Source organism: Pelodiscus sinensis, chromosome 29, assembly GCF_049634645.1.
Source record: "Pelodiscus sinensis isolate JC-2024 chromosome 29, ASM4963464v1, whole genome shotgun sequence".
Classification (NCBI taxonomy): Eukaryota; Metazoa; Chordata; order Testudines; family Trionychidae; genus Pelodiscus; species Pelodiscus sinensis.
This window is the reverse complement of record NC_134739.1, coordinates 2,092,860-2,120,763: the sequence shown is the minus strand read 5'-3', so window position 1 is coordinate 2,120,763 and position 27,904 is coordinate 2,092,860. Positions and strand designations below refer to the sequence as shown.

General features: G+C 61.4%; 1 protein-coding gene across 1 annotated transcript; it reads left to right on the top strand.

The window, feature by feature from the left end:
- Positions 1-1,469: 1,469 nt before the first annotated feature.
- Positions 1,470-27,680, top strand: LOC102458121 (vasoactive intestinal polypeptide receptor 1-like). Its single transcript, XM_075911505.1, has 13 exons — positions 1,470-1,659; positions 10,415-10,538; positions 11,189-11,296; positions 13,750-13,877; positions 15,305-15,402; positions 16,234-16,366; positions 16,462-16,615; positions 18,253-18,313; positions 19,919-19,985; positions 20,186-20,277; positions 22,344-22,473; positions 24,212-24,253; positions 24,679-27,680. The coding sequence occupies exons 1-13, from the start codon at positions 1,588-1,590 to the stop codon at positions 24,769-24,771; spliced, it is 1,302 nt and encodes a 433-aa protein (XP_075767620.1). The 5' UTR covers positions 1,470-1,587; the 3' UTR covers positions 24,772-27,680.
- The last annotated feature ends 224 nt before the right edge of the window (positions 27,681-27,904 follow it).

Here is a 27,904-nt window from a genome sequence, read left to right as displayed (position 1 = left end):
TCACAGGCAGTCTCTGGGAGAGAGGGAGCCCGGCTGGAGCTGGGCTGGGAAGGGGAGCCAGGAGCAAAGGGGCCGGTGGGAGCTGGGTGTGTGGGCCAGGCTCAGCTGGAGCAGAGCACGGAGGAAAAGGCAGAAGATTCCAAGGGGCAAGAAGGAAGCAAGTGGGAGACAGTGCTGGGTGCAGTGGAACCGAGGAGCTGGACTGATCTGGCGTGTCGGGAGGGCGCAGGGGGAGCTGGGAGCACAGGGAGGGTGCAGGGGGAGTTGAGCATGCAGGGAGGGCGCAGGGGGAGCTGAGCGTGCAGGGAGGGCGCAGGGGGAGCTGAGCGTGCAGGGAGGGCGTAGGGGGAGCTGAGCGCACAGGGAGGGCGTAGGGGGAGCTGAGCGTGCAGGGAGGGTGCAGGGGGAGCTGAGCATGCAGGGAGGGTGCAGGGGGAGTTGAGCGCACAGGGAGAGTGCAGGGGGAGCTGAGCGCACAGGGAGAGTGCAGGGGGAGCTGAGCGCACAGGGAGAGTGCAGGGGGAGCTGAGCGTGCAGGGAGGGTGCAGGGGGAGCTGAGCACACAGGGAGAGTGCAGGGGGAGCTGAGCGTGCAGGGAGGGTGCAGGGGGAGCTGAGCACACAGGGAGAGTGCAGGGGGAGCTGGGAGCACAGGGAGGGTGCAGGGGGAGCTGAGCACACAGGGAGAGTGCAGGGGGAGCTGGGAGCACAGGGAGGGTGCAGGGGGAGCTGAGTGTGCAGGGAGGGTGCAGGGGGAGCTGGGAGCACAGGGAGGGTGCAGGGGGAGCTGAGTGTGCAGGGAGGGCGCAGGGGGAGCTGAGCGTGCAGGGAGGGTGCAGGGGGAGCTGGGAGCACAGGGAGGGTGCAGGGGGAGCTGGGAGCACAGGGAGGGTGCAGGGGGAGCTGAGCGTGCAGGGACGGTGCAGGGGGAGCTGAGCGTGCAGGGAGGGTGCAGGGGGAGCTGAGCACACAGGGAGAGTGCAGGGGGAGCTGAGCGTGCAGGGAGGGTGCAGGGGGAACTGAGCACACAGGGAGAGTGCAGGGGGAGCTGGGAGCACAGGGAGGGTGCAGGGGGAGCTGGGAGCACAGGGAGGGTGCAGGGGGAGCTGAGTGTGCAGGGAGGGTGCAGGGGGAGCTGAGCACAGAGGGAGGGTGCAGGGGGAGCTGAGTGTGCAGGGAGGGCGCAGGGGGAGCTGAGCGCACAGGGAGGGTGCAGGGGGAGCTGAGTGTGCAGGGAGGGTGCAGGGGGAGCTGAGCACAGAGGGAGGGTGCAGGGGGAGCTGAGCGCACAGGGAGGGTGCAGGGGGAGCTGAGTGTGCAGGGAGGGCGCAGGGGGAGCTGAGCGCACAGGGAGGGTGCAGGGGGAGCTGAGTGTGCAGGGAGGGTGCAGGGGGAGCTGAGCACAGAGGGAGGGTGCAGGGGGAGCTGAGCACAGAGGGAGGGTGCAGGGGGAGCTCTGGTCTCAGTGCTCTGGTCTCAGTGGATCCCATCGGAGAAGGAGCAGGACTACGGAAGAGGGGCTGGACAGATCCCCTGGCTCACCACTGACACTCAGCGGCAGAGGGAGAAGCAGCTTCCAGCTCCAGAGATGCAGGGGACATGGCAGCTCCTTGGGATCTGGTGGCGGCTGCTCCTGCTGGCAGCAATCCCGCTCACACAGGTACGTGCAGCGCCCCCCATGGGCCAGCGCCGGCCCACAGGGCACAGGAAGGGGCAGTGGTGGATGGGAGCCCTGGGGCTGCGTTCTGCCACAGGGCAGCCATGGCAGCAGCGACGGCATCCCTGGCAGGGCTAGCAACAGACTTTGCGGGGTCTTAGGCAAGGTGAGGGGGGCCTTGGCCCCGGGCCCCTGGCCTCGGGTGGAAGGAGTGGGACTGGGGGCCGAACCCCCCCTGTCCCGCTCTCAGCTGCCTGGCCCTGCGGGGCTCCGGCGGTGATTTAAAGGGCCGGAACCCTGGCTGCTGCAGAAGTGCTGGTGACTTGCCAGGCCGAGCAATCACCCTTCTTGCCCCCAGCTGGCTGCCCTGCTGCTGCCTCCCAGCTCTGCCTGGTGCCGCAGCCCGGGGCTGGAGGGGAGGGCAGAGCCAGGCGGCGTGTTCTGCCCCCCACGCTAAGCCCCCAGCGGGCGGGGCTGGAGGGGCGGGAAGGGCACTGAGGGGAACTGCGGTCTCCAGTGGGGGCTCTTGGTGCCGTCAGAGTGCCTGGCGCAGGGGGGTCCCGCCAGCCCGCCCGCCTGCTGTGCCCCTCAGAGCACTGGCGTTCCTGACAGCACCCAGCCCTGCAGCCTCTTCCCACGGAGCAAAGTGCCCCCTGCACCGCTAATTAGACACATAACGAGCAGTGACAGAGCTCTCCCAGGCACTGTGACGGTGCAGTGGGGGCCCCCGGCCCTGCACCCCCGTCCTCAGCGGCAGGTAGAACAGAAGGGTTAGTGGTTCTTGGGGACACGGCGCCGCTTAGGATCGATGTGAGCCCGGGAGCCAGGGCAGAGCCTCATTCCTCTCGGGGCTGCATCCCCTTCCTTGGTCCAAAACATCCTCACGCCTCCCAGCCCAGCCGAGAGTGACCCACACTCCCAGCAACTGGTCACTTGGCCCCCAGGCAGCTTGTTCAGATTCCTCCACCTAGCCCAGATGCCAGGCCGGCTGGGCCATGGCCTACGTGCCTCCCCTCAGAGATCCATCCCCCCCCCACTACCAGTGAAAGCAAAACCAGGGTGCATCCAGGGCCACGGGAGTGGACAGCCCCCCCCCTCCACTACGTCACAAACATACAATGATGGCTTCTATGGAAAAGCGGGAATCGCATGGGACGTAAGGATGAGGAAACTGGATGCTATAGAACCAGTCATAGACTGGAAGCTCTATGCGGGGGGCTGGCTCACACGATGACATCCTGGGCCAAGGCGATGCAGCTAATCATGTAGTCAGCAATCCACATCTGCTGTGCTATAAACACACGGGTCTAATGACTGGCCCAACTCCCATCAATCAGCAAAGCTTTGGCATTGACTGAAGTGGAAGCTGGATCTTCCCATAAACGACTAGGGAAGATGCATGGGCAGAGTTAAGGGTGTCTGGGCGCTGCTCCGTGAGAAAGTGTCTGTGTGTGACCTGGAGGCTAAGGCCAGTGTGAGACTGGGGGACGGACCATGATGACGTCCTTAGTCTTTCCTGTGTGAGGGGTTCATGGCTGTGCTCCATGGTCCCCGCGTCTGCTCTTGGGCTGCTCACAGCAACCTCAATGGCAGCCAAGCTTTGGCATGGGAATTGCTTTGTTTGTGAAGTACCATGCTGGGGCCCGTGGCTTTGAGTGGGAAGCCTGTTGTGTGTCTGCAGGAGTCTGGAGTGTTCTGTGTCCGGGTGAAGAGGCTTTCCTAGAGCGGCTCAGAGGGTATGTCTACACTACCCCGCTAGTTCGAACTAGGAGGGTAATGTAGGCATACCGCACTTGCAAATGAAGCCCGGGATTTGAATTTCCCGGGCTTCATTTGCATAAGCGGGGAGCCGCCATTTTTAAATCCCCGCTGGTTCGAACCCCGTGCAGCGCGGCTACACGGGGCTCGAACTAGGTAGTTCGGACTAGGGTGCCTATTCCGAACTACCGGTACACCTCGTTTCACCTCTCCCCCCCAGACACCCACCTCTCTCCCCCAATCCACCCATCCCTCTCCCCCCCAGACACCCACCTCTCTCTCCCCCAATCCACCCATCCCTCTCCCCCCCAGACACCCACCTCTCTCCCCCAATCCACCCATCCCTCTCCCCCCAGACACCCACCTCTCTCTCCCCCAATCCACCCATCCCTCTCCCCCCCAGACACCCACCTCTCTCCCCCAATCCACCCATCCCTCTCCCCCCAGACACCCACCTCTCTCTCCCCCAATCCACCCATCCCTCTCCCCCCCAGACACCCACCTCTCTCTCCCCCAATCTACCCATCCCTCTCCCCCCCAGACACCCACCTCTCTCTCCCCCAATCTACCCATCCCTCTCCCCCACAGACACCCACCTCTCTCTCCCCCAATCCACCCATCCCTCTCCCCCCCAGACACCCACCTCTCTCTCCCCCAATCCACCCATCCCTCTCCCCCCAGACACCCACCTCTCTCTCCCCCAATCCACCCATCCCTCTCCCCCCCAGACACCCACCTCTCTCCCCCAATCCACCCATCCCTCTCCCCCCCAGACACCCACCTCTCTCCCCCAATCCACCCATCCCTCTCCCCCCAGACACCCACCTCTCTCTCCCCCAATCCACCCATCCCTCTCCCCCCCAGACACCCACCTCTCTCCCCCAATCCACCCATCCCTCTCCCCCCAGACACCCACCTCTCTCCCCCAATCCACCCATCCCTCTCCCCCCCAGACACCCACTTCTCTCCCCCAATCCACCCATCCCTCTCCCCCCCAGACACCCACCTCTCTCCCCCAATCCACCCATCCCTCTCCCCCCAGACACCCACCTCTCTCTCCCCCAATCCACCCATCCCTCTCCCCCCCAGACACCCACTTCTCTCCCCCAATCCACCCATCCCTCTCCCCCCCAGACACCCACCTCTCTCCCCCAATCCACCCATCCCTCTCCACCCCAGACACCCACCTCTCTCCCCCAATCCACCCATCCCTCTCCCCCCAGACACCCACCTCTCTCTCCCCAAATCCACCCATCCCTCTCCCCCCCAGACACCCACTTCTTTCCCCCAATCCACCCATCCCTCTCCCCCCCAGACACCCACCTCTCTCCCCCAATCCACCCATCCCTCTCCCCCCCAGACACCCACCTCTCTCCCCCAATCCACCCATCCCTCTGTCCACCAGACACCCACCTCTCTCTCCCCCAATCCACCCATCCCTCTCCCCCCAGACTCCCACCTCTCTCTCCCCCAATCCACCCATCCCTCTCCCCCCCAGACACCCACTTCTCTCCCCCAATCCACCCATCCCTCTGTCCACCAGACACCCACCTCTCTCTCCCCCAATCCACCCATCCCTCTGTCCACCAGACACCCACCTCTCTCTCCCCCAATCCACCCATCCCTCTCCCCCCCAGACACCCACCTCTCTCCCCCAATCCACCCATCCCTCTCCCCCCCAGACACCCACCTCTCTCTCCCCCAATCCACCCATCCCACTGTCCACCAGACACCCACCTCTCTCTCCCCCAATCCACCCATCCCTCTACCCCCAGACACCCACCTCTCTCTCCCCCAATCCACCCATCCCTCTGTCCACCAGACACCCACCTCTCTCTCCCCCAATCCACCCATCCCTCTCCCCCCCAGACACCCACCTCTCTCCCCCAATCCACCCATCCCTCTCCCCCCAGACACCCACCTCTCTCTCCCCCAATCCACCCATCCCTCTCCCCCCCAGACACCCACCTCTCTCCCCCAATCCACCCATCCCTCTCCCCCCAGACACCCACCTCTCTCTCCCCCAATCCACCCATCCCTCTCCCCCCCAGACACCCACCTCTCTCTCCCCCAATCCACCCATCCCTCTCCCCCCCAGACACACACCTCTCTCTCCCCCAATCCACCCATCCCTCTCCCCCCAGACACCCACCTCTCTCTCCCCCAATCCACCCATCCCTCTCCCCCCAGACACCCACTTCTCTCCCCCAATCCACCCATCCCTCTCCCCCCAGACACCCACCTCTCTCTCCCCCAATCCACCCATCCCTCTCCCCCCCAGACACCCACCTCTCTCCCCCAATCCACCCATCCCTCTCCCCCCAGACACCCACCTCTCTCTCCCCCAATCCACCCATCCCTCTCCCCCCCAGACACCCACCTCTCTCCCCCAATCCACCCATCCCTCTCCCCCCCAGACACCCACCTCTCTCTCCCCCAATCCACCCATCCCTCTCCCCCCAGACACCCACCTCTCTCCCCCAATCCACCCATCCCTCTCCCCCCAGACACCCACCTCTCTCTCCTCCAATCCACCCATCCCTCTCCCCCCCAGACACCCACTTCTCTCCCCCAATCCACCCGTCCCTCTCCCCCCCAGACACCCACTTCTCTCCCCCAATCCACCCATCCCTCTCCCCCCCAGACACCCACTTCTCTCCCCCAATCCACCCATCCCTCTCCCCCCAGACACCCACCTCTCTCTCCCCCAATCCACCCATCCCTCTCCCCCCCAGACACCCACCTCTCTCCCCCAATCCACCCATCCCTCTCCCCCCAGACACCCACCTCTCTCTCCCCCAATCCACCCATCCCTCTCCCCCCCAGACACCCACTTCTCTCCCCCAATCCACCCATCCCTCTCCCCCCCAGACACCCACTTCTCTCCCCCAATCCACCCATCCCTCTCCCCCCCAGACACCCACCTCTCTCCCCCAATCCACCCATCCCTCTCCCCCCAGACACCCACCTCTCTCTCCCCCAATCCACCCATCCCTCTCCCCCCCAGACACCCACCTCTCTCCCCCAATCCACCCATCCCTCTCCCCCCAGACACCCACCTCTCTCTCCCCCAATCCACCCATCCCTCTCCCCCAGACACCCACCTCTCTCTCCCCCAATCCACCCATCCCTCTCCCCCCCAGACACCCACCTCTCTCCCCCAATCCACCCATCCCTCTCCCCCCAGACACCCACCTCTCTCCCCCAATCCACCCATCCCTCTCCCCCCAGACACCCACCTCTCTCTCCCCCAATTCACCCATCCCTCTCCCCCCCAGACACCCACCTCTCTCCCCCAATCCACCCATCCCTCTCCCCCCCAGACACCCACTTCTCTCCCCCAATTCACCCATCCCTCTCCCCCCCAGACACCCACCTCTCTCCCCCAATCCACCCATCCCTCTCCCCCCCAGACACCCACCTCTCTCCCCCAATCCACCCATCCCTCTCCCCCCAGACACCCACCTCTCTCCCCCAATCCACCCATCCCTCTCCCCCCAGACACCCACCTCTCTCCCCCAATCCACCCATCCCTCTCCCCCCAGACACCCACCTCTCTCCCCCAATCCACCCATCCCTCTCCCCCCAGACACCCACCTCTCTCTCCCCCAATTCACCCATCCCTCTCCCCCCCAGACACCCACCTCTCTCCCCCAATCCACCCATCCCTCTCCCCCCCAGACACCCACTTCTCTCCCCCAATTCACCCATCCCTCTCCCCCCCAGACACCCACCTCTCTCCCCCAATCCACCCATCCCTCTCCCCCCCAGACACCCACCTCTCTCCCCCAATCCACCCATCCCTCTCCCCCCAGACACCCACCTCTCTCCCCCAATCCACCCATCCCTCTCCCCCCAGACACCCACCTCTCTCCCCCAATCCACCCATCCCTCTCCCCCCAGACACCCACCTCTCTCCCCCAATCCACCCATCCCTCTCCCCCCAGACACCCACCTCTCTCTCCCCCAATTCACCCATCTCCCCCCCCGCCCCGCCTTGTGCGTGTTTCTCTCTCTCGCTCAGGTACCGCCGTTATTATTGTTACCATAGTATCTCAGTGCCTCATGCTCTGAGCCACATTGACCCTCCCCTGAGACATGGCAGAGCTAATCTGGTCACCCAGCTGGAGACACCTGACCATTGATTTCCCAAGCGGCAACCATGCTGGCCTCCCCCTCTGACATCAGTGGGCGCTGTGGATGCTTAGAGCCTCGGGAACACCGGGCCTGAGCTGGGGTCTGTGGCTGCGCATGCAGAATTCTTGGGCCTTTCTCAGACATTGGCCTCACTCTTCTGGCACTTCCGTTCTCCAGCTGTGCAATGGCCAGGGAGAAGCAGGGGGATCGTGTTAATAGAGCGGGTGCCGTGATGCATGTGCCCAAGGGGGCTTGTGACAGACCGGGCCGTGTCTGGGCACAGCTGAGGGCGTTCGCTCAGGGCGAATTGCTCAAATCCGGGGCTCCTTACAGCCCTCAGACTGGAGACCTCTCCAAACAGGCCACAAACCAGTCTCACAGAGCACTTTGGCAGCCTGCCTGAAGCCTCCCGAGCAAAATCCCTCCGACATCCCAGCAATATCCGTGCCCCAGATGGCCCCGGGCCTCATACACAGGTGAGGGGTCCTAGCACCCAATCCCACCTACCCCGAACAAGTCCTGTCCGGTTCCAAGAAACCAGCCACAGATCCCTGGTCAATTTACCCCCTGGACCTTACCCACAAATCATGCTGGGCCAATCCTTTAGCATCTAACAACGAAAGGTTTATTGCTACGAGAAAGAAAAGCATGAGAGTCAGGTTATTAAAGGAATAGAACGTTACATGCACCGAATCTCCCAGTCCTCGATGCAGGCTCTAGCAGGGTATGTCTACACTACCCCGCTAGTTCGAACTAGCGGGGTAATGTATGCATACCGCACTTGCTAATGAAGCCCGGGATTTGAATTTCCCGGGCTTCATTAGCATAAGCGGGGAGCCGCCATTTTTAAATCCCCGCTGCTTCGAACCCAATCCACCCATCCCGAGGAGTACCGGTAGTTCGGAATAGGCACCCTAGTCCGAACTACCTAGTTCGAGCCCCGTGTAGCCGCGCTACACGGGGTTCGAAGCAGCGGGGATTTAAAAATGGCGGCTCCCCGCTTATGCTAATGAAGCCCGGGAAATTCAAATCCCGGGCTTCATTAGCAAGTGCGGTATGCATACATTACCCCGCTAGTTCGAACTAGCGGGGTAGTGTAGACATACCCGCAGAGATGTTACAGCTGCTGGCTTAAAAGTCCTTGTTGCACATGCTAGGATCAGGCTGGGTCCACAGGTCTTTCCAGCCCTTCGATCCCTGCATTGCTGCCTCTGGGATGAAGTGCTGAGCTGAGTCCCAAGATGGAGTCCGCCACATGGCCTCTTTATCCCTCTTTCCTGGTCTCTTCTTGGCTGCACTAGGTCACCTGGCCAGCGGCCAATCCCTGTGTTCCCTGCTGGCAGCCCTCAGGTGTCAGCCCTCATTCTTTAGGTGTGTCCTTGGCCCATCGAGTGCCATTGTCCCACAGGGCCTCGCTAATTAGCATGTCCACAGGCTGGGCTCTGCCCACTGCTCAACCACATTCAGAGAAATATTCAGTATCCACACAGATTACAGATCCCTAACTACACACAGACATTATACAATCACATGACTAGCGTACATAGGATTAGCAGACAGTGAGCTTCTATTCAACACCCCACACGGCCCCTTTTATACCATTTTTGGGGCCAACACCCCCACCTATGGGTGCAGCAGCGACCTGGCTGCTCCCCTCAAATTCAGTAACGTGACAAGGCTGAATGGGCATCTCCTAACGGCGGAGTGCCTGCCTGCTACCTGCCCCCGGCGCTCTGCTCTGGCATGGGGCAGTCTGTGAGTTGCTCTGGGAGGCTGAGGGTGCAGGAGGCTACAGAACAGCCCAGTCTCATTACAGGTTTATAACTGTCCCGTTCTTTAAAAAATCTGCCACCAGCGGAGTTCCCTGCAATGACCCTGAAATCCAGCCGTGTCTGAGCGTCTCCCAGTGGCCTCGCTGTCCTGGCCATTCAGCACTTGTCCAGATGACAGAGCCTGAAACGTGAATGAACTCCCTGGGCCTGCACCCCAGAGACGTCTTTGACCTGAGTTGGCTTGGACTAAGGAAGGTTTTGCCTTCCTACAACCACCCTGCGTCTCCTCTTCAAACCTGTTAAACCAGACAGGACCAAGGGCCAGGAAATCTACTGCCAGGACCAAGGCTGCCTGGCTGAGAGAGGAATCCAAGAGACACGCCCTAACAGCTGTTTTCTGTCTTTGATATCTTGTTTGAATCCCCACCCCTCCGGTTCCCCTGGCAGGGGCTTTGAAGGCTCCATCTTGAAAGCACAGGTCCTTTGCATGGCCTCGGGGCTCTCAGAGGAGACCCCCTACCCACAGTGTCAGAGGGGTGGTCCTGTTAGTCTGTGCATGATGATCGGGTGGATGTGGCCTGTTCCCCACGGGCGGTGAGGGGGTGTGAATACCAAGAGAGGGCAGATGGGTTCTGTAGTGAGCCAGCCATTCTCAGGCCCTGTTCCACCCCAAATTAACAGTGTCAAGTTTGCAAATAAATTGCAACTCGGCCATTTCTCTCTGCGGGTCGCTCCCTTTGATTCAGGCGCTAGGGCCTAGGCTGTTCGTGCTGATCTGTGATTTCCACTCCATGCATTTGAGGAAGTGGGTTTTGCCCATGTTAATCTGCAAGGTGCCACAGGGCTGCTCCTCGTTCTCTTAAGCGTCGCGCCCTCAGAGGACTGTAGAGAGTGGCTGCTGTATTCTTTGACACTCTTCCCCAGCAAAAATCCTAAAGCAAAGGGAATTTGGCAAAACCAAATAAAAGGCAGCAAACGGTGAGGCCTCCTGGGCTGGGGCTGGCGGCCAGATTTCACACGGGAATATTTTGTCCTGAGAGAGAGAGCCCCTCACTGCCCCGTGTTCTGAGTCGTCCCGTTTCCTCCTGCAGGTGCAGGCGACCCACTCGGAGTGCTCCCTCCTGCTGCGTTTCCAGGAACAGCAGGCTGGGTGTCTGGAAGCAATCAGGAGTGAAAACCAAAGCAGTGAGTCCCCAGGGCCTTCCAGCTGGAAAGGTGAGCGAGGTTCCAGCATCACTAGGTGCCAGGGCCGCTGGCTGAGCCCCGCCCCCAACTTCCTGCCCCTCCCACATTCCAAACCCCTCGGCCCAAGACCAGAGCCTGCACCCCAACCCCTGCCCTGGCCTGGTGACAGTGAGGGGTGGGGCCTAGGAGGCAGGGCAAGGCTGTTTGGCTTTAGGTAGCTCCTGGATTGCAAAATGCAAAAAGGGACCTTGGCTTCCACAGGGTGGAGACCCTGCTGCACCCTCTGTGCTGTGAGCCCACTAATTCCCAGGGGGCGAGGGGCTGCATGGATGGGGAAGGAGCCGTAGGGCTCACATGCAGACTAGCTTGCTACAGGGCAGCTTCCCCGCACGCGGGCAGACGCCTCCCCGGCCCCGGCCGCGGCTTTCGCCTCGAGCGAGAGCAGCTGACGCAGCGACGGTTTTATTCCTCACCCTCAACCTCACTGAGGTTCGGGGGCAAAATGTCTCCTTTGCTGGCGCACAGAGAGTCAGCCCAGGCTGGGAGAAGGCAGCTGTGGCTGGGAGCAGCACTCGCTGGGGGTGACCTGCCTGGTCCTTGTCAGAGCAGGCTGCCGCTGTCCAGAGGGCACCTGACGGCTTGCCCTTCCCCCCTAATTAACGCTGCCCTTGGCTCTCCAGGCTGCCTGACCGAGTGGGACGGCATCAGCTGCTGGCCGGCAGCGTCCCCGGGCCAGTCCCGAGCTGTGCCCTGTCCGGAGTTCCTGCAGATGTTCAAGAGATCTGAAGGTGCAGTGCTGGGCCCCTGCAGCCTCCAGCCCAGGGGCCAGGCCCCGTGCAGCCCCTAGCCCAGGGGCCAGGCCCCGTGCAGCCCCTGCGCTCCATGAGCTGGTTCCCCACCCCAGCCCCTCGCTGGGGAATCGCTGTCAGCAAGGAGAACTGCTCAAAACACGTCAGGGGACTCTGAGCCAAATCGGGGCCGGGGGGGGGGGGGGGGGGGGGGGTAATTTTAAAAGCCAGAAAGTTTTGCCTGGGCTGCTGCTGTTTCCGATGGAATGAAACGTTCCATGCAGGCCCCAAGAAAATGGTTTTGCTTTTGCCCCAGAACGCACAGATCCCTGGTTTGCTCGTTTCTAGCCGAGCCGGCTCCTACGGCTCTTGGGGCGGGCGGGACTCCTCCAGCAATCACCCCCCTCAGCAGAGACACTCCCTGTGCCCTCCAGCATCCCTCGCCCCGCCCTCAGCTCTGGCTCCCTGAGTCTGCAGCAGCTGCACGGCGCTGTCTTTCACCCTGGTGCAGGCGTGGGATCTCTGTCCCGCTGGAAAGGGGCTGTCTGCCCTCCCGGAGGAGTCGCCGTCCCTGGGCAGTGCCTCTGCCTGCCTTCTGGGCAGCGTGCGAGACGGGAGACTGGGCACCGGGCTTGCAGCAGGGTCAGCAGAGGGGCTGTGTCTAGACTACATGGCTCTGTCGGCAGAGGCATGTAGATTAGACACATAGGCAAAGGCAAATGAAGCCGCGATTTAAATGATCGCAGCTTCATTTACATTTACATGTCTGCCGCGCTGAGCTGATCAGCTGTTTGTCCGCTCAGCGCGCTAGTCTGGACACTCCCCTGCCGACACCAAAGCCCTTTGTCGGCAGCCCCGTTATTCCTCGTGGGATGAGGTTTACCGGGGCTGCCGACAAAGGGCTTTGATGTCGACAGGGGGAACGTCCAGACTAGAGTGTGAGCCGACAAACAGCTCATCAGCTGTTTGTCGGCTCAGCGCGGCAGCCATGTAAATGTAAATGAAGCCGCGATCATTTAAATCGCGGCTTCATTTGCCTTTGCTGAACAAACAAATCGACATGGCTCCGTCGACAGAGGCATGTAGTTTAGACGTACCCAGGGTGTCCTGGGACGGAGTCCCCCGTGGAGGCAAGTCATGTGCACTCGGGTGCTGTGCACCATTGGGAGCTGGACACTGGCAGCGCCTGATGGAGAGGCTGCCAGCTGCGCCGGGCCCTCGCAGTGCCACCCAAACTCCCTGCACCTGTCTGGGCACCCCTCGCAATGCCACCCGCCTCATGAGGCAGGGCTGAAGGAGGCCACTCCCAGCACCTCCATCAGAGCCAGCTGGGGGCAAGCGGGTCAGATGTAAAGGCCGCCAGAGAGCAAAGCTCTTCCACACCCCCTCAGCCTGGTGCGGTGCCTGTGTCTCTGGCACAGTGTGGCTCTCCGGCTCTGGGCAACCGCACCGAGGGGCAGCAGTGCCCTGGGCAACCCCTTATGCCAGCTACGTGTAGACAGCAGTAAGGCCTAGTGGAGCGAACATTGGCCTGGGGCCCAGCAGGCCAGAGCTCTATTCCTGGCTCAGCTGCGGGGTGACCGTGAGGAGTCACTTTCCCAGCTCTGGCCTCAGCTGCCACCCCAGTGAAAGGAGGCTGATGTCTCTGGGACGTGCCGGAGATGCGTGGGCGGGGCGGAGGAGTGTTTCAAAGCTGCTTCCCGTAGGGGGCTCTGGCTGCAGCCAAGCCAGGCCACGGCGGTTGCCACGCACACAGGGGCAAGCGGTCACATGGGCAGAGCGCGGAACGAGGCCCAGGGGATCTGAGAACGTGGGCCTGGGGGCAGAGCATGGGCTGGGAAGATGCTGAGCTGGAGACGGGGTGAGACTCTTAGCAGCCTCTGGGGCCGAGACCACGTGGCCGGCAGGAGCTGCGCCTGCTGCCACATGTGCTGGGGCTAAGCCAGGCAGCGGCTGGGGAGAGCGCCAAGCTGCTGGACAGGGAGGCGAGTGACGATCTCCAGTCTAGTTCTTTCACTCGGGGGGTTCCCAATAGCTCTCACGTTGGCTCTGCTGCACCTGGTGCCATCAGCTGGAGCAGGGTTTGGCCAGCGCCGAGTGGTCTGGGGCCTCCTGTAGGCTGATGTCCTGCCCCATGGATCCAGGCCACTACCCCCCTTGCAATGGTGCCTTGCCCCATGGGCTCAGCTCCACGGATGCCCCTGGGGAAGGCAGCTCTGAACAGAGAATTGCCCATGGCAGGGCACCACTGGGCACGAGTGGCAGCAAGTCCCCTCCCGCCCACCACAGAGGGGCAGCCACTCCGGGCAGCATCAAGTCTCAGGGGCTGGTGGAGCAGCAGCAAGGGGCTCAGATGACACCACTGGAACCAGGGCAGGAGCTGGGGTGTTGGCCTGGAAACTGGGGGGAGGGAGGGTCAAGGCCTTAGTAAGAGTTTCACTTTGACGCTGCAGCTTTGATACACCGGAACTGCACGGAGTCCGGCTGGAGCAGACCCAGCCCCCCCTACAGCCAGGCCTGCGAGCTGGACGGCAGCAATAAGGACACCGAACCATCCAGCAATAAGGACACTGAAGCCAAGGCAAGTGTGGCCGGAGCGGGGGCTGGAATCCCCACTGGGGGCAGGGCTGCACTGGGGAGTGGGGCGGGGGCTGGTATCCCCACTGGGGGCAGGGGAGCACTGGGGAGAAGGACGGAGGCTGGTATCCCCACTGGGGGCAGGGGAGCACTGGGGAGCAGGACGGAGGCTGGTATCCCCACTACGGACAGGGGGGCACTGGGGAGTGGGATGGAGGCTGGTATCCCCACTGGGGGCAGGGGAGCACTGGGGAGAAGGACGGAGGCTGGTATCCCCACTGGGGGCAGGGCTGCACTGGGGAGCAGGACGGAGGCTGGTATCCCCACTGGGGGCAGGGCTGCACTGGGGAGCAGGACGGAGGCTGGTATCCCCACTGGGGGCAGGGCTGCACTGGGGAGCAGGACGGAGGCTGGTATCCCCACTGGGGGCAGGGCTGCACTGGGGAGCAGGACGGAGGCTGGTATCCCCACTGGGGGCAGGGCTGCACTGGGGAGCAGGACAGAGGCTGGTATCCCCACTGGGGGCAGGGCTGCACTGGGGAGCAGGACGGAGGCTGGTATCCCCACTGGGGGCAGGGCTGCACTGGGGAGCAGGACAGAGGCTGGTATCCCCACTGGGGGCAGGGGAGCACTGGGGAGAAGGATGGAGGCTGGTATCCCCACTGGGGGCAGGGCTCTGCTGGGGAGCAGGACGGAGGCTGGTATCCCCACTGGGGGCAGGGGAGCACTGGGGAGCAGGACGGAGGCTGGTATCCCCACTGGGGGCAGGGCTCTGCTGGGGAGTAGGGCGGGTGTTGGTATCCCCCTAGGGAGTTGGAGTGCAGGTTCCCGGCAGCACTTACTACAACTCCTAGGAAGTGGTCATCAGGTCCCTGCAGCGCCTAGGTTCATGGTTTGGCCAGGGAATCTCCAGGCATTGACCCCTGCAGCTCCCATTGGTTGCAATTCCCAGCCAATAGGAGCTGTGGGGCTGGCACTCTGTTGGACCAGTGTACAGAGCCTCCCAGTCTCTGGCTGAACCATGTGCCATGGGGCCGCAGGGCCATGGTGACTGCTTCTAGGAGCTGTGTGGAACCAGATAGGCGCCCTAGCCCCACTGCACCACCATCAGGACTCTTAATGGTAGGTCGGCAGTGCTGACTGGAGCCCCCAGGGTCCCTTTGTGACTGGGTGTTCTGGTGAAAACTGGTGCCTGGCAGCCCTAGGTAGGCCTGGCCCCTGGGGCTGGTGGGTGGGTTGCCGGAGGTTTTAGGGAGCTGGCTGGTCTCCTGGAGCCCTCCTGGATGATGGCAGGCGAGTGACAGGTCCCACAGTCTGCCAGCAGCATGTCCCAGCCCCAGGGGTCAGCGGTGCTCCCGGCTGTGCCCTACTGTGCACACCACTGCTGGCACCGCCACAGGGCCTGAACGCAGCTCTGCCTTTCTCCTCCAGGGGGCCTACTTTGCCACCGTCAAGGTGCTTTATACCTGTGGCTACTCCGCCTCCCTGGCTGCGCTGCTCCTGGCCATCAGCATCTTCTGCTGCTTCAGGTAGGCCTGGGCCCCCCACTCAGACCCAGCGGCTCAGCCTGTGGTGCCAGGATTTGCGGGGCACCACACTCCCATGGACCGTCCCTCGGTTCCGCTGGAAGGACTGGGGCTGTGAGCCAGCACCGCTGGGCCTGGGCAGAGCCTGGCTCAGAGCACTGAGGAGCAGAGACGGGCCTGGGAGGACTCAGCGCAAGTCTCCTCTCTGCTGGGGCCCGGGGCCAGGAGACACACAAGGTCTGCGGCTCCCGCTGGGCGCCTGCAGGGACCAGGCAGCGTCCCCTCCCCATCCCACATGCCACAGCCCACAGCTGCCCGGCTTCATGCAGCGTGGCTCAGCTGGCGACAGGACACCCGAGGGCTCTGCCAGAGCTCAGAGAATCCTCTGCCCAGAGGCCTGGGTCCTGCTCCGGGGCAAACTGCCCTGCTGCATCTGGGGTCAGAAGGACATTTCCCCGGGCAGAGTGGAGAAACGGGGGAGGGGTGCAGCCTGGGGGGACTGCCAGGTACATTCCCAGGGCTCTGCGGGGGCCGCACGGCTGCTCCGTGTTGAGGCCGGAAATGCTCTGGCCCAGCCGACGTCCTCAGGCGCAGTCCAGGGGCCTGGGGTGAAATGGAGCAGCCCGTGCAATGCAGGGGGCCTTCAAATCCACAAAGAAATGGCCCCTGTGCGTGTCCCTCTCGGTCGCTCCCCATGGTCCATTCGCACCTGGGGCTCCAGCAGGCGGGGCTGAATTTGGCCCTTAGGTTTGAAGGCCAGGGCAAGTCCAGACACCTGTTTGCCACAAAGAACGGGAGCCCCAGCCCCTTCCTGGCTTTGCCTCTTGGCCACAGGAAGCTTCACTGCACCCGGAATTCCATCCACACCCACTTCTTCGCCTCCTTCGTGTTGCGGGTGGCCGCCGTGTTCATCAAAGACTCCGTGTTCTTCGCGGACGCATCCATCGACCACTGCACCATGTCCACGGTAAGACCAAGGTCGGCATGGGGCTCCCGCATCGACCTGCTGGGGACAGGTGCCAAGGCGAGCTCCTTGGATCCTTTTCCATCCTTCCTCGCTAGGTGAATTGCAAAGCAGCCATGGCCTTCGTCCAGTACGCGGTGCTGGCCAACTTCTACTGGCTGCTTGTGGAGGGGATGTACCTGCAGACGCTGCTGCTGTTCACCTTCACCTCTGACAAGAGGTATTTCTGGTGGTACACGCTCATCGGCTGGGGTGAGTAGAGGGAATGCTGATGAAAGCCACGAAACCCAGGATGTCCGTAGCAAGGGCCACTAAAAAAAGGCCAGAGGTCCTAGATCAGGGTGGGCAAATACTGGTGTGCGGGCTGGATCCAGTCCACCAGGTTAGCCCCAGTGGGCCCCCACACACCGTATTTACTTGTGCCTCCACAGGTCTGGGATTGCAGCTTCTGTGGGCCATGGACCACTTCTCCCTAACTTCCCCTGTGAACTGCCGCTGTTCTAGAGATCGAGTGTGCACCATCCAGCCTGGCACTTCTTTTGCACAAACCTTTTCTCCAAGGGAAAAATGCCGATTTGGCAATGTGGACACGTCTCACGAACGAGTCCATTTTCTCCGTCTCTTTCGGCTCAAACAAAATAAAAGCCTGGGAAGAAATGAACCCTTGAATGTCACCCAAGCAAGGGTTTTAAATGTCCGATTTGCCAAAAAATTCAATTGCATTTTTGGATCAGCCTGACGTTTTCCCCCCAAGAGCTAAAATCTCTTGGCTGTTTCTCTCCCAACGGTGGCCCTGCCACTGAATGTGTCACTTGCCTTGTGAGACAGGCTCCACCAGAGGTAGCATAGCACGGGCTGATTCAGTGAGACTCCAGACAGCTGAGTTCAGTTCCTTGCATGGTCTCTGCAGTGTGTGGGTTCTTGGGCCTTTGTCCCCGACCTGTGCACATGGATAACAGTCATGCCTCACATGCCCTGTTGAGATGGTGTTAATGGGGAGACCATGCAATTAACAGGGAAGAGCTGGTGTCTCGTCACTGATTTCAATAGAGCCAAGATTTCACCTGGATCTTTGGGGCAAAGATGTTTGTGAACCATCTGGCAACTGCGGCAGCAAAGTCAGCCCTTTGGGAGCGGCTGACTGCTTGTTCTCATAGGGCTAGTTGAGGGTGGCCAGCCCCACTGACTGGAGCTGGTGGGGAAGAATGGGGAGGGAGAAAATGTCACAAGTATTTGAAATGCCAAAGTTAGTTTCACTGCTGGGAGTTTGAAATGGGGCCCACTTCTTGTCAATGCACAAATGGCACAAACGTCTTTGGTAGCAATTGTTGCTGAAATATTTCGTTAAAAATTGGGTCGTGGTGAATGAAAATGTCAATGATTTTAATAAAAGGTGTAGACAAAGCAGCTGGGATCAGAGGCAGGAGCTGCCTGCAGGGCCAGAGCTTGGCGCCTTGTGGAAGGACAGGCGCAGAGTGGTTCAGCAATGACAAGTCAACAGGACAACACTTCTCCCCCTAGTGCCAGCTTCCTGCTCTAACCACTGGACCATGCTGCCCTGTATGAGTCTTTTCATTCATCACGGCTTCTTTTAAATTGGTGGCCGCCTTTTCTGCCGGCTCCTCGCGGTCGGCACAGCCATCAGCAGGCGTGTATATCTCCATGTCGTCCCGCCTGCCAGGTCCCATCCTGCGCCCCCCCCAGCCAGAGGGCAAGCTCCCAGCAGGGTAGGGTCCCTCCCTGCAGCATCCGCCCCCTGGCAGCCATGGCAGTGGCTCCCCCAGGGCTGTGCTGAGCAGAGGGGCAGATGGAAGAGCTGCATGTTTCCCTGCCGGGCATGGCGGCTCCCGACTCAGTCATGGGAGAACAACAGGCCTCTCTGTTCGCAGGTGTCCCTGTGCTCGTCGTGAGCCTGTGGGTCTTCGCTCGGCTGCAGTATGACAACCATGGGTAAGACCAGCACATCCGCCCCCCTTGTAGGGGCAGTGTTAACCCCCTGCGTCCCAAGGCGCTCAGGTCCCGGCCTGGGATCAGCAACACAGCGGCTGCAGGTCTGGAGAGCGGCCGCTACACCCCACCCTGCATCCTGCTCCATCTGACGTCCGCTCTCAGGGAACATCCCCCAGAACTGACCAGCCATTCAGACACCACACAAAGGCTTCCAAGCGTGGCGCCTGAGCTCCTGGTCCGGCTGAGCTTGTCTGCACTGCGCTGGGAGTGAGCTGCCCAGCCCCAGGCCCCAGGCCCCAGGCCCCAATCCCATGCCGGTCCAAGCTCGTTAAAACCAGGCTGGGAGGCTGCTGCCAGCTGCTGTGCAGATGCACCAGGGAAGCCAACGTGGCTGCATTAGTTGGCCTCATTTCACCCTGGCTCCTGCCTCTCCAGAGCAAGCGGGTCCCCGGAGCTGTGCAGACTGGCTCCCAGCACGAAGTTATGTGCGGGGTTCTGTCTGGGTGGTGCCCATGGGCCCAGTCAGGAGCGCTGGACACACGCGCCCAGTGGGGCAGCCTCCCAGCTGGCAAGAGACGAGAGCCTTTGGGTCGAACGTGGGAACACGCTTCCGTTTGCTGTGTCAGGTTCTTACTTCGGCCCCTCGATGATGCACCAGCCGTGCGAGAAGGCCCGAAAGCGCCAGGGCAGCGTAAAGGGGCTTCCCTGTGTGGCCCTGTCCCTGCCTGTACAACTGGGCGCGCTGCCTGCCCCGCCGGCTGCTGCCGCACCAGTGGCTGCCCCACCCTCCGCGAGGGGTGCACAGCGAGGCTGGTCACGGTGCTGTCAGCCCTGCGCAGGACAGAGGGGTCTGGGCTCCCTTTTCACACATGAACCTCTGCTTCGACGGGACTCTCGCTGGCCACGCCCACCTCCCTGCCCATTGCTAGCAGTGGCCACGCCCACCCCACTGGCCCTCCCCCTGCTCATTTCAGGCCCCGCCTTCCCTCTCTCCCACCCATCTCAGCGTGTTTCGTTTTCTTGCCTCTCAGACATGGTTCTCCTGGGCCAGGTGGGGGGGCCTGCTCGCGTGTCGACAGCACCATCATGAGTGGGAGCCCCCCCCCGAAATCCTGAGATCAGCTCAAAAATGGGAGGCTTTTAGCAGACTCGCTTGGGTGCGTTGCTCTGTCCGAGTTTTGAACCCCCCCCCCGCCCGTGTGATGATCGCACTGACCCCACTCCCAAAGGCACTGTCAGTGGGGGGCAGTTGTGGTTCCCACTGCAGGAGCTCTCATTCCTGCTCCAGTGCACATCCCAGTGTGCAGGCACGATGCACATGTGCACACACATGTGCACACACATGTGCACCCTCCCCCCACACCCTGTGAGAGATGGGCCCTGCTTGGAGGCACTTACAGGTGCATGGAGAGCACGGTGCGCCAAGAGCAATAAGGCTGAGAGCTGTCAGACCCATGGTTGGATTTGGGCTGGTGACTGACAGGTGGCTCATTGGCAGCACCCCAAGGCATCTGGCCCTGCTGAGTACCAGTGCTCTGGGATGCTCCCGGGGTGCCCTGCTGTTGGGACCCCCGGCATGATGAGTTGCTTCCCTGTCTCCCCTAGGTGCTGGGACGACTATGCCAGTCTGTACTGGTGGCTGATTAAGGCTCCCATTCTCTTTGCCATCTTTGTGAGTATGCCGCAGGGGGTTGTACTGCCTCACCGAGGGGTCGCACGGTGGCGGCAGGGCGAGAGGGGCTGGCAGCCTCCCTGGGAGGGAGGCCAAGAGGCTGGCAGGGAGCTGGAGGCAGTGGGTCTGCAGGTTCGGGAATGTCATTGGGTGGGGGGTCCAGTCCCAGGCAGAGACAAACCTTCTCTTCTCTCTGCAAGACGAACTTCCTCATTTTCCTGAACGTGATCCGGATGCTGGTGCAGAAGATTCGATCCCCCGACGCTGGCAAGAGCTACAAGCAGCAATACATGTAAGCAGCGCTCGCGCCTTCCTGGCCGGAGAAGTAAACTTGGCACGGTGGCCATGGCAGTGGCCTGGGCCCAGGAGACGTGATTCCCATCCTGTACCAGCCACGGTCCTTCCCAAGGACGAGCGTGTCTCCAGTCCAGTGGCTGTTGCGCCTGGTGCCAGACGGGGTGGGACTGACATGGGAGCCGGGAGCCCTGCAGAGCTTTGCAAAGCTCACTGACCGACAGGCCCCCACCCTGTATCAGAACTGACTGAGGGGACCTGCTCCCGCCGTTCCTGCCACAGGCCCGGGCGGAGCAGAGGGCACCGCGTGGCGGTGACTCAGTACGGTGCCAACCAAAGGGGCTTGGTGGAGAGGTCTGTGCTCAGCAGCTCAGAGAACCAGGCTCTTCGGCGGGGCCCTCGTGGATCAGTCTCAGCAGAAACTTGAGCAACACAGTTTGAAAGCTGCCCTGAGCCACAGGGAGGTTCGACAGTTCACAGACTCCCAGGGCGGGCAGAGTCCAGCCCCAGCCCCAAGTAGGGCCAGCCCCATGCGATCAGCCCAGCGGGCTCTGGCATGTGAGGCTGGAAATGAGGAGCCTGGGCATGGGGGGAGGTTTGGGGGTGTCAGAAACCTCCAGGGATTCCACCCCCTCCCGAGGGAACACATCCCGGTTCCTCCCCACCCCCTAGGGAAAGAGGTTTTCCTAATCCCCAACCTAGACCCCCCACTGCAACGCGAGCCCCTTGCTCCTCGATCTGCCACCGGCCCCACTGAGAACGGCCTCCGTGGAACCCCCTTCAGGGAGCTGCAGGCTGCTCTCCAGTCCTCTCCCCCCACACCAACGTTCCCTCTCGGCTGAAGCAGCCCAGCGCCTTGGGATGAATCTGCTGCACCCGGTTAGTCGGTGCACGGAGCCCTGAGCGTCGGTCTGGACAGGGCTCATTAGTCACCTGGGGAGCTTAGCGGGAGCCCTGCCCCTCGCTCTTCGCTTCTGCAGACTGAACAACCCAAGTCCCTCAGCCCCTCCTCGTAAATCACGGGCTCCAGCCCCCTCATCATTTCGGTCGCCCTCCCCTGGCCCCTCTCCAATGCGTCCACGTCCTTCCTGCAGTGGGGGGCCCAGAACTGGACACAATACCCCAGATGTGGCCTCACCGGAGCTGAACAAAGGGGAATAATGACACCTCTGGATCTGCTGGCAATGCTCCTCCTAATGCCCCCTAATATGCCATTAGCCCTCTTGGCTACAAGGGCGCCCTGCTGACTCATCTCCAGCTTCTCCTCCACTGGAACCCCCAGGTCCCTTTCTGCAGAACTGCTACTTAGCCAGTCGGTCCCCAGCCTGTAGCAATGCTTGGGGTTCTTCCGTCCCAAGGGCAGGACTCTGCACTTGTCCTTGTTGAACCTCAGGCATGAAAGGCCCTGACGACTCTGTGGGTGCAACCGGACAATCCCCACCCCCTTGAACAAAGTCCCCCAGGAAAATGATCAAAGAGAAACATCCCGTCCCTGGCGGGTGGGCACGTCACACAAAGTACTGGCTCTGGGTTCCAGCCACTCAACCCTCCTCCCGAACGGAGCCCTGCCCAGCCCCTTGAAAAGGTGGCCCCGGGGCGTCCGTTCCTAACTCTGCTGGAGACGCAAAATCCTGGATTGGGCAGACATTGGATTTGTGGCTTCTTGCAGCCATCTGTAACCCACGAACACCCACGGTTGTACCCGCCCCGTGACTGGAGAGGTGGTAACAGGCCACGTCAACGGTCCCATGAAATGTGTGGTACCTACTTGTGCTACACACCCTGCACTGACCCTGCCGAGGCTGACACACCTTGCTCGCTAATGTCCGGGACCAGCACCTGGCACGCTTCTCCTGGCCACGCCCCTGCAGCTGCCAGGGACACCTGTTGTGCAGCAGACCTGGTGTGCGGACAGGCCAGGGCACGATTCCGTTTTCATGCTTTCCTGGTAGCTCCGTCACCGGGCCTGGGGGAGGCGGGGGGGTGCAACTTTCAGTCCCTGACAATGCAAACCTGGCGACTCCTGCAGAACCCAAGCCTGACTGTCACGTTGATCCTTTCCAGGAGACTGGCGAAATCCACGCTGCTCCTCATCCCCCTCTTTGGGGTTCACTACTTGGTGTTCGCCCTCTTCCCCGAACATATTGGCGTCATGCCGAGGCTCTATTTCGAACTGGTTCTTGGCTCCTACCAGGTACCGGAGTGAGGGGGCGATGGAGGGTCAATAACAGAAGCCACAGCTGTCAACCTGGGCCTAGATTCACACTCCCTGTGTCACCCACGTGCAGGGCCTTGCACCCTGTGCCCTGCCCACACATCCACACAGGGTGGGGGGACTGACAGCCAAGCAGCGGGCTCCCATTTCTATATCCTTACAGAGAATAAGGGCGTGGGACACAGTCGGCCGTGGTGTCTGACTGTCCATGAGCATCACCTTTCGCTGCATGTCGCACTGACAACCAGGCTGTAACCAGTCAGTGTCAAAGATGCCCTCCGCAGGTCGTTACCCAGAGTCCCGCAGCCTCACCCCCATGTGGCCAAGGAACAGGATCTCTCCTTGCTGGGGCAGACAGAGAACTCCACGATGCTCCTATGAGCAGCTGGGCCCAAACCGCAGCAACAAGCTTCTTGGGCTAAACCTCCGCAGGGGTTTGTCAGCATCGACCAAACATCCAGACTGGGCGAGGCATCGGTGCGGCCAGACGGGGTCTGCCCAGCCCGGTGTCCTGTCGGCCGGCAGCGGCCAACGCCAGGTGCCCCAGAGGGAGGGGCCAGAACAGGCAATCCTCACGTGACCCCTCCCCCGTCGCCCATTCTCAGCTTTTGCCCAAACCCCCACACGTCCCCCTGAGATCTGAGCTCAGACTGCACGACTCAGCGTCCTGACCCTTCCACCAGGGGCCAGTGCATGGGCCTTGAGCCCGGCACCCGGAGGTTAAGGGTCTCGCGTCCATCGCCTGGCCGCAATGCTAGGGGTGCAGAATGCCTGGAGGCAGGGCTGGGTTCGGATGGAGCTGGCTTCTGGCCCGCGCAGGGGGTTGCAGACCAAGGCCAGGGGCATTATCCACAGGCAGGATTCCCAGGCCGATAAGACGCCCATCACAATGTGCTTAGAAGGGGCTCAGATGCGGTTGGGAGCCCACATGGCTGAGAGGAGCGGAGCCTGGGCCGGTGGGGCCCCACTTCCCCTTCTGGTCATTGATCTGCAAAGGGGGGTGGCCTGCAGGCTCGTGCCTCCCCGCCCTGGCTGAACTGCCGGAGGATTGCTGCCCCGTCCGGCCCTGCGTGCTGGGCACCTACGACAGAAAAGATGCGCGAGCGCCAGGCCGTGCTAGAGGTGGTCCCTGCGTTTCTCTGGCCTGTCGAGCTGGGACTCCCGCGCCCACCGGCCCCCAGCGCCACGCTTCCTGCCTGCGCTAAGCTCGGCATTCTCACACAACTCCATAAATGCTTTCCGGGTGACTCCGCACGCTGGCGCCAGGCACAGGGACGGGCCATTTATAAATTGGGGAGACGAAAGGGAGAGAGCCCCGCTGCTAAGCACGAGGCCCTGGCCCATGGCCTAGACCACAGGACAAAGGCCATAGCCCCTCTCCGGGCAGCCTTCTCTTCTGGGATCCAACGGGAAGACCTGCCAGGCGGCTGGCCCTTGGGACGCCCCAGAGGCTGCTGTGCGCCAGACACCCCTGTCTGCCAGCCCGGAGCTCCTTGCTCGCCCCTGCAATGACCATGTCCTGAGTCCAGTCCCCCGGCCATTCCCAAGGAAGGGGCATCGCTGATTGGCTCCCAGGGCAGGTCCGGGGCTCCGAGCGGGCCTACGTGGCCACAGACAACTCTCTTGGGGGGATTCTGGCCTGGGCTTTCCAGGAGGGTGTGGAAATGCAGCAACTTGCTTGTTTGTTGAAATGTCTTCCCCTCCCGTGGCATTTCAGGGGTTCCTGGTGGCTCTGCTGTACTGCTTCCTGAATGGGGAGGTGAGTGACTTCCCTCCTGCACTCGCCTGAGCACACCCGCCTCCACGTGCACAGAGACTCGTGCGGCGCACACTCATGGATGTGCACATGCGCTGCATTGTGTCAGGCTGTGATTTGCCTCCCCCGTGCAGTAGTGCAGGGATTGTGCCCTTGGACCCAGGCCCCTCCTGCCTTACAGCGATCGAGAGCTGTGACGGGGGCTGGGCTCTGGCTTGGGGATCGCGGATTGGACGTAAAAGCTGCCTCCCACTGGCCCGCAGACAAACGACCCCGGCGTCCCGCCCCGGGGGGTCTCCAAGCCCCGGGTGGAACCTGAATGAGTCCTTGAGCCAAGGGGGGTCTCGGGCCTCCACTTCCGGCGGGTTGCGGGGCTGCGAGTGGGGCAGGCCGCCGGTGACTGGGCCACTCTCGCTGGGCTGTCCTAGGTGCAGGCCGAGATCCAGAGGAACTGGGGCAAATGGCAGCTGTCCATGGAGAGCAACGTCTTCAACCTGGTGACCCAGGACTCCACGGCCTGAGGAGACTGTCTGGGGGTGAGGCCGGCAGCCACCACACCCGCAGCGGAGCCCAGCGCCCACTTTGCCACCCGGCTTCTTTCGGCTTCCTTGGCCCAACAGATGCAAGGAAATACCTTGGAGCTCCCTCCAGCCCCTGCCCTGCGCTCCGGCCCAAAGCTTCCTGCCCGTCCTCCGGGAGACGACCCCACGGACAAAGGTTTTGCCTTTGGGAGAAGTTTTCAGATGCTCAGGCTGGTTCTCCATTCACGGCCTTCCTCCTTGTTTCACGCCCGGCGCTGCCCTGGCCCCTCTCCTGCCCTGCCAATATTCTCCCGTCCCCCGCTCTCAGCTGTGGTGACGCGCGTATGCCCCAGGCTTCCAGGCAGCCCGTCTCCGTCGCAGGCGGGTTGCCCTTCTTGTAAATACACAGGGCCCTTCTCCGTCTCTCTGGCTCTGCCGTGCCGGGGGCACAGTGTCACAGCCCCCGACATGGCACGGCTGGGCCGTCTAGAGCAGCGTTTCTGAAACGTTTTAAGACCGAGGAACACCAAACGATGATTTTTTTAATGAGGAACACCAAGGATTTTTGTTGAGCCCCCTCCCCAAAAAAGGTTGCCGGGGGGGGGGAAGGGTCAGGGGGAAAGTTATTGAGAAAAAAGGCGGCCATTTTGAATCTGCTGTTCTCCGCGGCACACCTCCGACGGCTGGTGACGCACCGGTGCACCGCGGAACGGTTTGAGAAAACCCGATCTAGAGAAAGGCCATTGACTCGCCCCACGTCGTGCTGCCCGCCCAGCCTGCCCAGCTCTCGCTGCCCTCGCGTGCCTGTTCCCTGCACTCGCTCCCAGGTGTTTCGGCCTGTTCCGGGCACGTTTCCCTCCCCCCAGCGCTTTGTCTCCAGCGACTTTGCATGTTTCCAAACTCAGTCTTCCTGGGTTCCCCTGTTCCTCTGCCTGCACTCCCAGCACCCGGCCTCTGCAGCGTTCAGCAGGGGGCGGCTTTCTCCTGCCCCCCAGCCCAGCAATGGAGCTGTGGGGCAAGGTCAGTCCTAAGCCAAACCGTCTCCCCAGCTCCATGCGTTCGCCCTGGTCCCAGCCACAGGAGAGGTCCCTGAACCCCGCGACTGGCGTTCAGCTGGGGCCGTGCCCGTGCCTCTGCCGGGGCCTGTGTCCGTCCCACTGTGCGTGCGCCTTGGCTTCACGCAGCCCTGGCAGGATTTGGTGAGACAGAGCTGGGCTCTCCGCAGCGCTGAGCCCCGAGGGGGAGGGGGACACTGCTGAGCTCCTCACAAGTCTGGCCTGGGCCAAGTCGCCATCCTCATCACCTGTCTTCCCGCGGCGTCGGGCTGGAGCCATTCTGGCTAGTGGATTTTGGTGATGCTCCACTACGCTGGCCGGGTCCGGCTCTGCCAGCCACAGTCTGACAGGCAGCAGAATTCTCTGCTGGGTCGCACGGGAACGCCTGCAGCAGACACTCACACGCACGAGCTCTGTGTCTCCTATCCATTGTCTTTACGTCACCATCAGAGCGATGGATGACCCGGCACACACAGCCTAGACTGATCCACGCCCTGCTGGAGCTGCAGCCTGACTCACCCCTGCTGGGGGCGTTCGGGGCTGCTGGGTACTGAGCATCTGTAGAGCGATGGGCCCCAGTCTCCTGCTCTGGGCACCCCTGTGTATAATGTGACTCTGCCTAGGCTTCTTAGGAAAAGCTAGAGAATAAGGCAGAGAATAGTTTATTTCCTCTCTATAAATCCATGGCACACCCACATCTGGAATTCTGTGTGCCCATGTGGTCATCTCATCTCAAAAATATCTTGGCATTGGGAAAAATTCAGAAAAAGGCAACAAAAATGAGGAGGTGTTTGGAATGGCTGCCACACGAAGAGAGATTAATAAGACTGGGACTTTTCAGCTTAGACAAGAGGAGACTAAGAGGGCTATAAAATCATGACAGGTATGGAGGAAGTGAATAAAGAAGACTTATTTACTTCTTGTCATAACACAAAAACTAGGAGTCACCAAATGAAATGACTAGTTAGCAGTGTTAATCTGTGGAACTCCTTGCCAGAGGATTTTGTGAAGTCCAAGACTGTAACAGGGTTCAAAAAAGAGCGAGATAAATTCATGGTTAGGTCCATCAGTGGCTATTAGCTAGGATGGGCAGGGATGGCATCTATAGCCTCTGTGTGTCAGAGGCTGGGAATGGGTGACGTTAGGGGAGGGATCACTTGATGATTCCCTGTTGTGTTCCCTCCCTTTGGGGCACCTGGCCGTGGCCCCTGTGGGTGGACAAGACACTGGGCTGAATGGACATTGGTCTGACCCCGTGTGGCTGGTCGTGCCTATGTTCTTATGTTCCCTGAAGGTGTCAGCCCTTTTTTCTGTATTGGGCTGTTGTCTCCTAGAAACAGCAGGGACCCCAAATTCTACAGGTCACAGAGGGTCTCTTTTTTCTCATTAGCCTTGACACAACCTGAGTCCCGTGGCGAAGACACATGCAGGAGACGGATGGGCCTCTGCAGCATCTGCATGATTTAAAATGAATCTTTGGTCACAGTCTAGGCACTTGGTGCCTCTCTTCCCATAACCTTAGGGCACCAGGTCGCACTGTGGGCAGCATTTCTGAGCTCCAAGGTCTAAAATTGCGAAGTTAAAATCTTGCAGGTCTTAGCTTCCAAGCCTCGTGCTGCAGCCTTTCTTGCTTGGGTAGCTAATGCCCGATTCCTCTAGTACATCCAGGTTCCTGCAGCCTAACGCTGCTGAGCAAACCAGGCTTACGTTGAACCTGCCACCTTAATGAATCGTCACACTGCACCAGACATGGACAAAACACGCAAGTCACACGCTACACAGGACACCAGGCAGACGCTAAACCCAGCCACCCCTGTCCTGGGCCCGTTTCACATTCAGATGTAATAAAGCTGCTTTGGCCATTTCTGTGTTACAGCATGTGCCTCTGGGGCAGCCACTGGTGTTTCTCGCCCTCCGAGCGCCGAAGGAAAGCCCGGGTAGGTTCGCGGGCGGAGCTGCGGCAGAAGCCAGCAGGGAGCTATTGACAGAGCTGGCAGGGACCCAGGGCAGAACAGGGCCTGTAAGACATGCTCAGTTACTGTCACCGCTGGGTGCTGATGTGCTGGGCCACTGGCCAG

Bases quoted from the DNA above. Each gene is read 5' to 3' on its own strand.
- LOC102458121 (XM_075911505.1), top strand. From the start codon at position 1,588: ATGCAGGGGACATGGCAGCTCCTTGGGATCTGGTGGCGGCTGCTCCTG. The intron at 1,660-10,414 runs GTACGTGCAGCG...TTCCTCCTGCAG, and splicing joins CAGCAATCCCGCTCACACAG to GTGCAGGCGACCCACTCGGA. The intron at 13,878-15,304 runs GCAAGTGTGGCC...TTTCTCCTCCAG, and splicing joins ATAAGGACACTGAAGCCAAG to GGGGCCTACTTTGCCACCGT.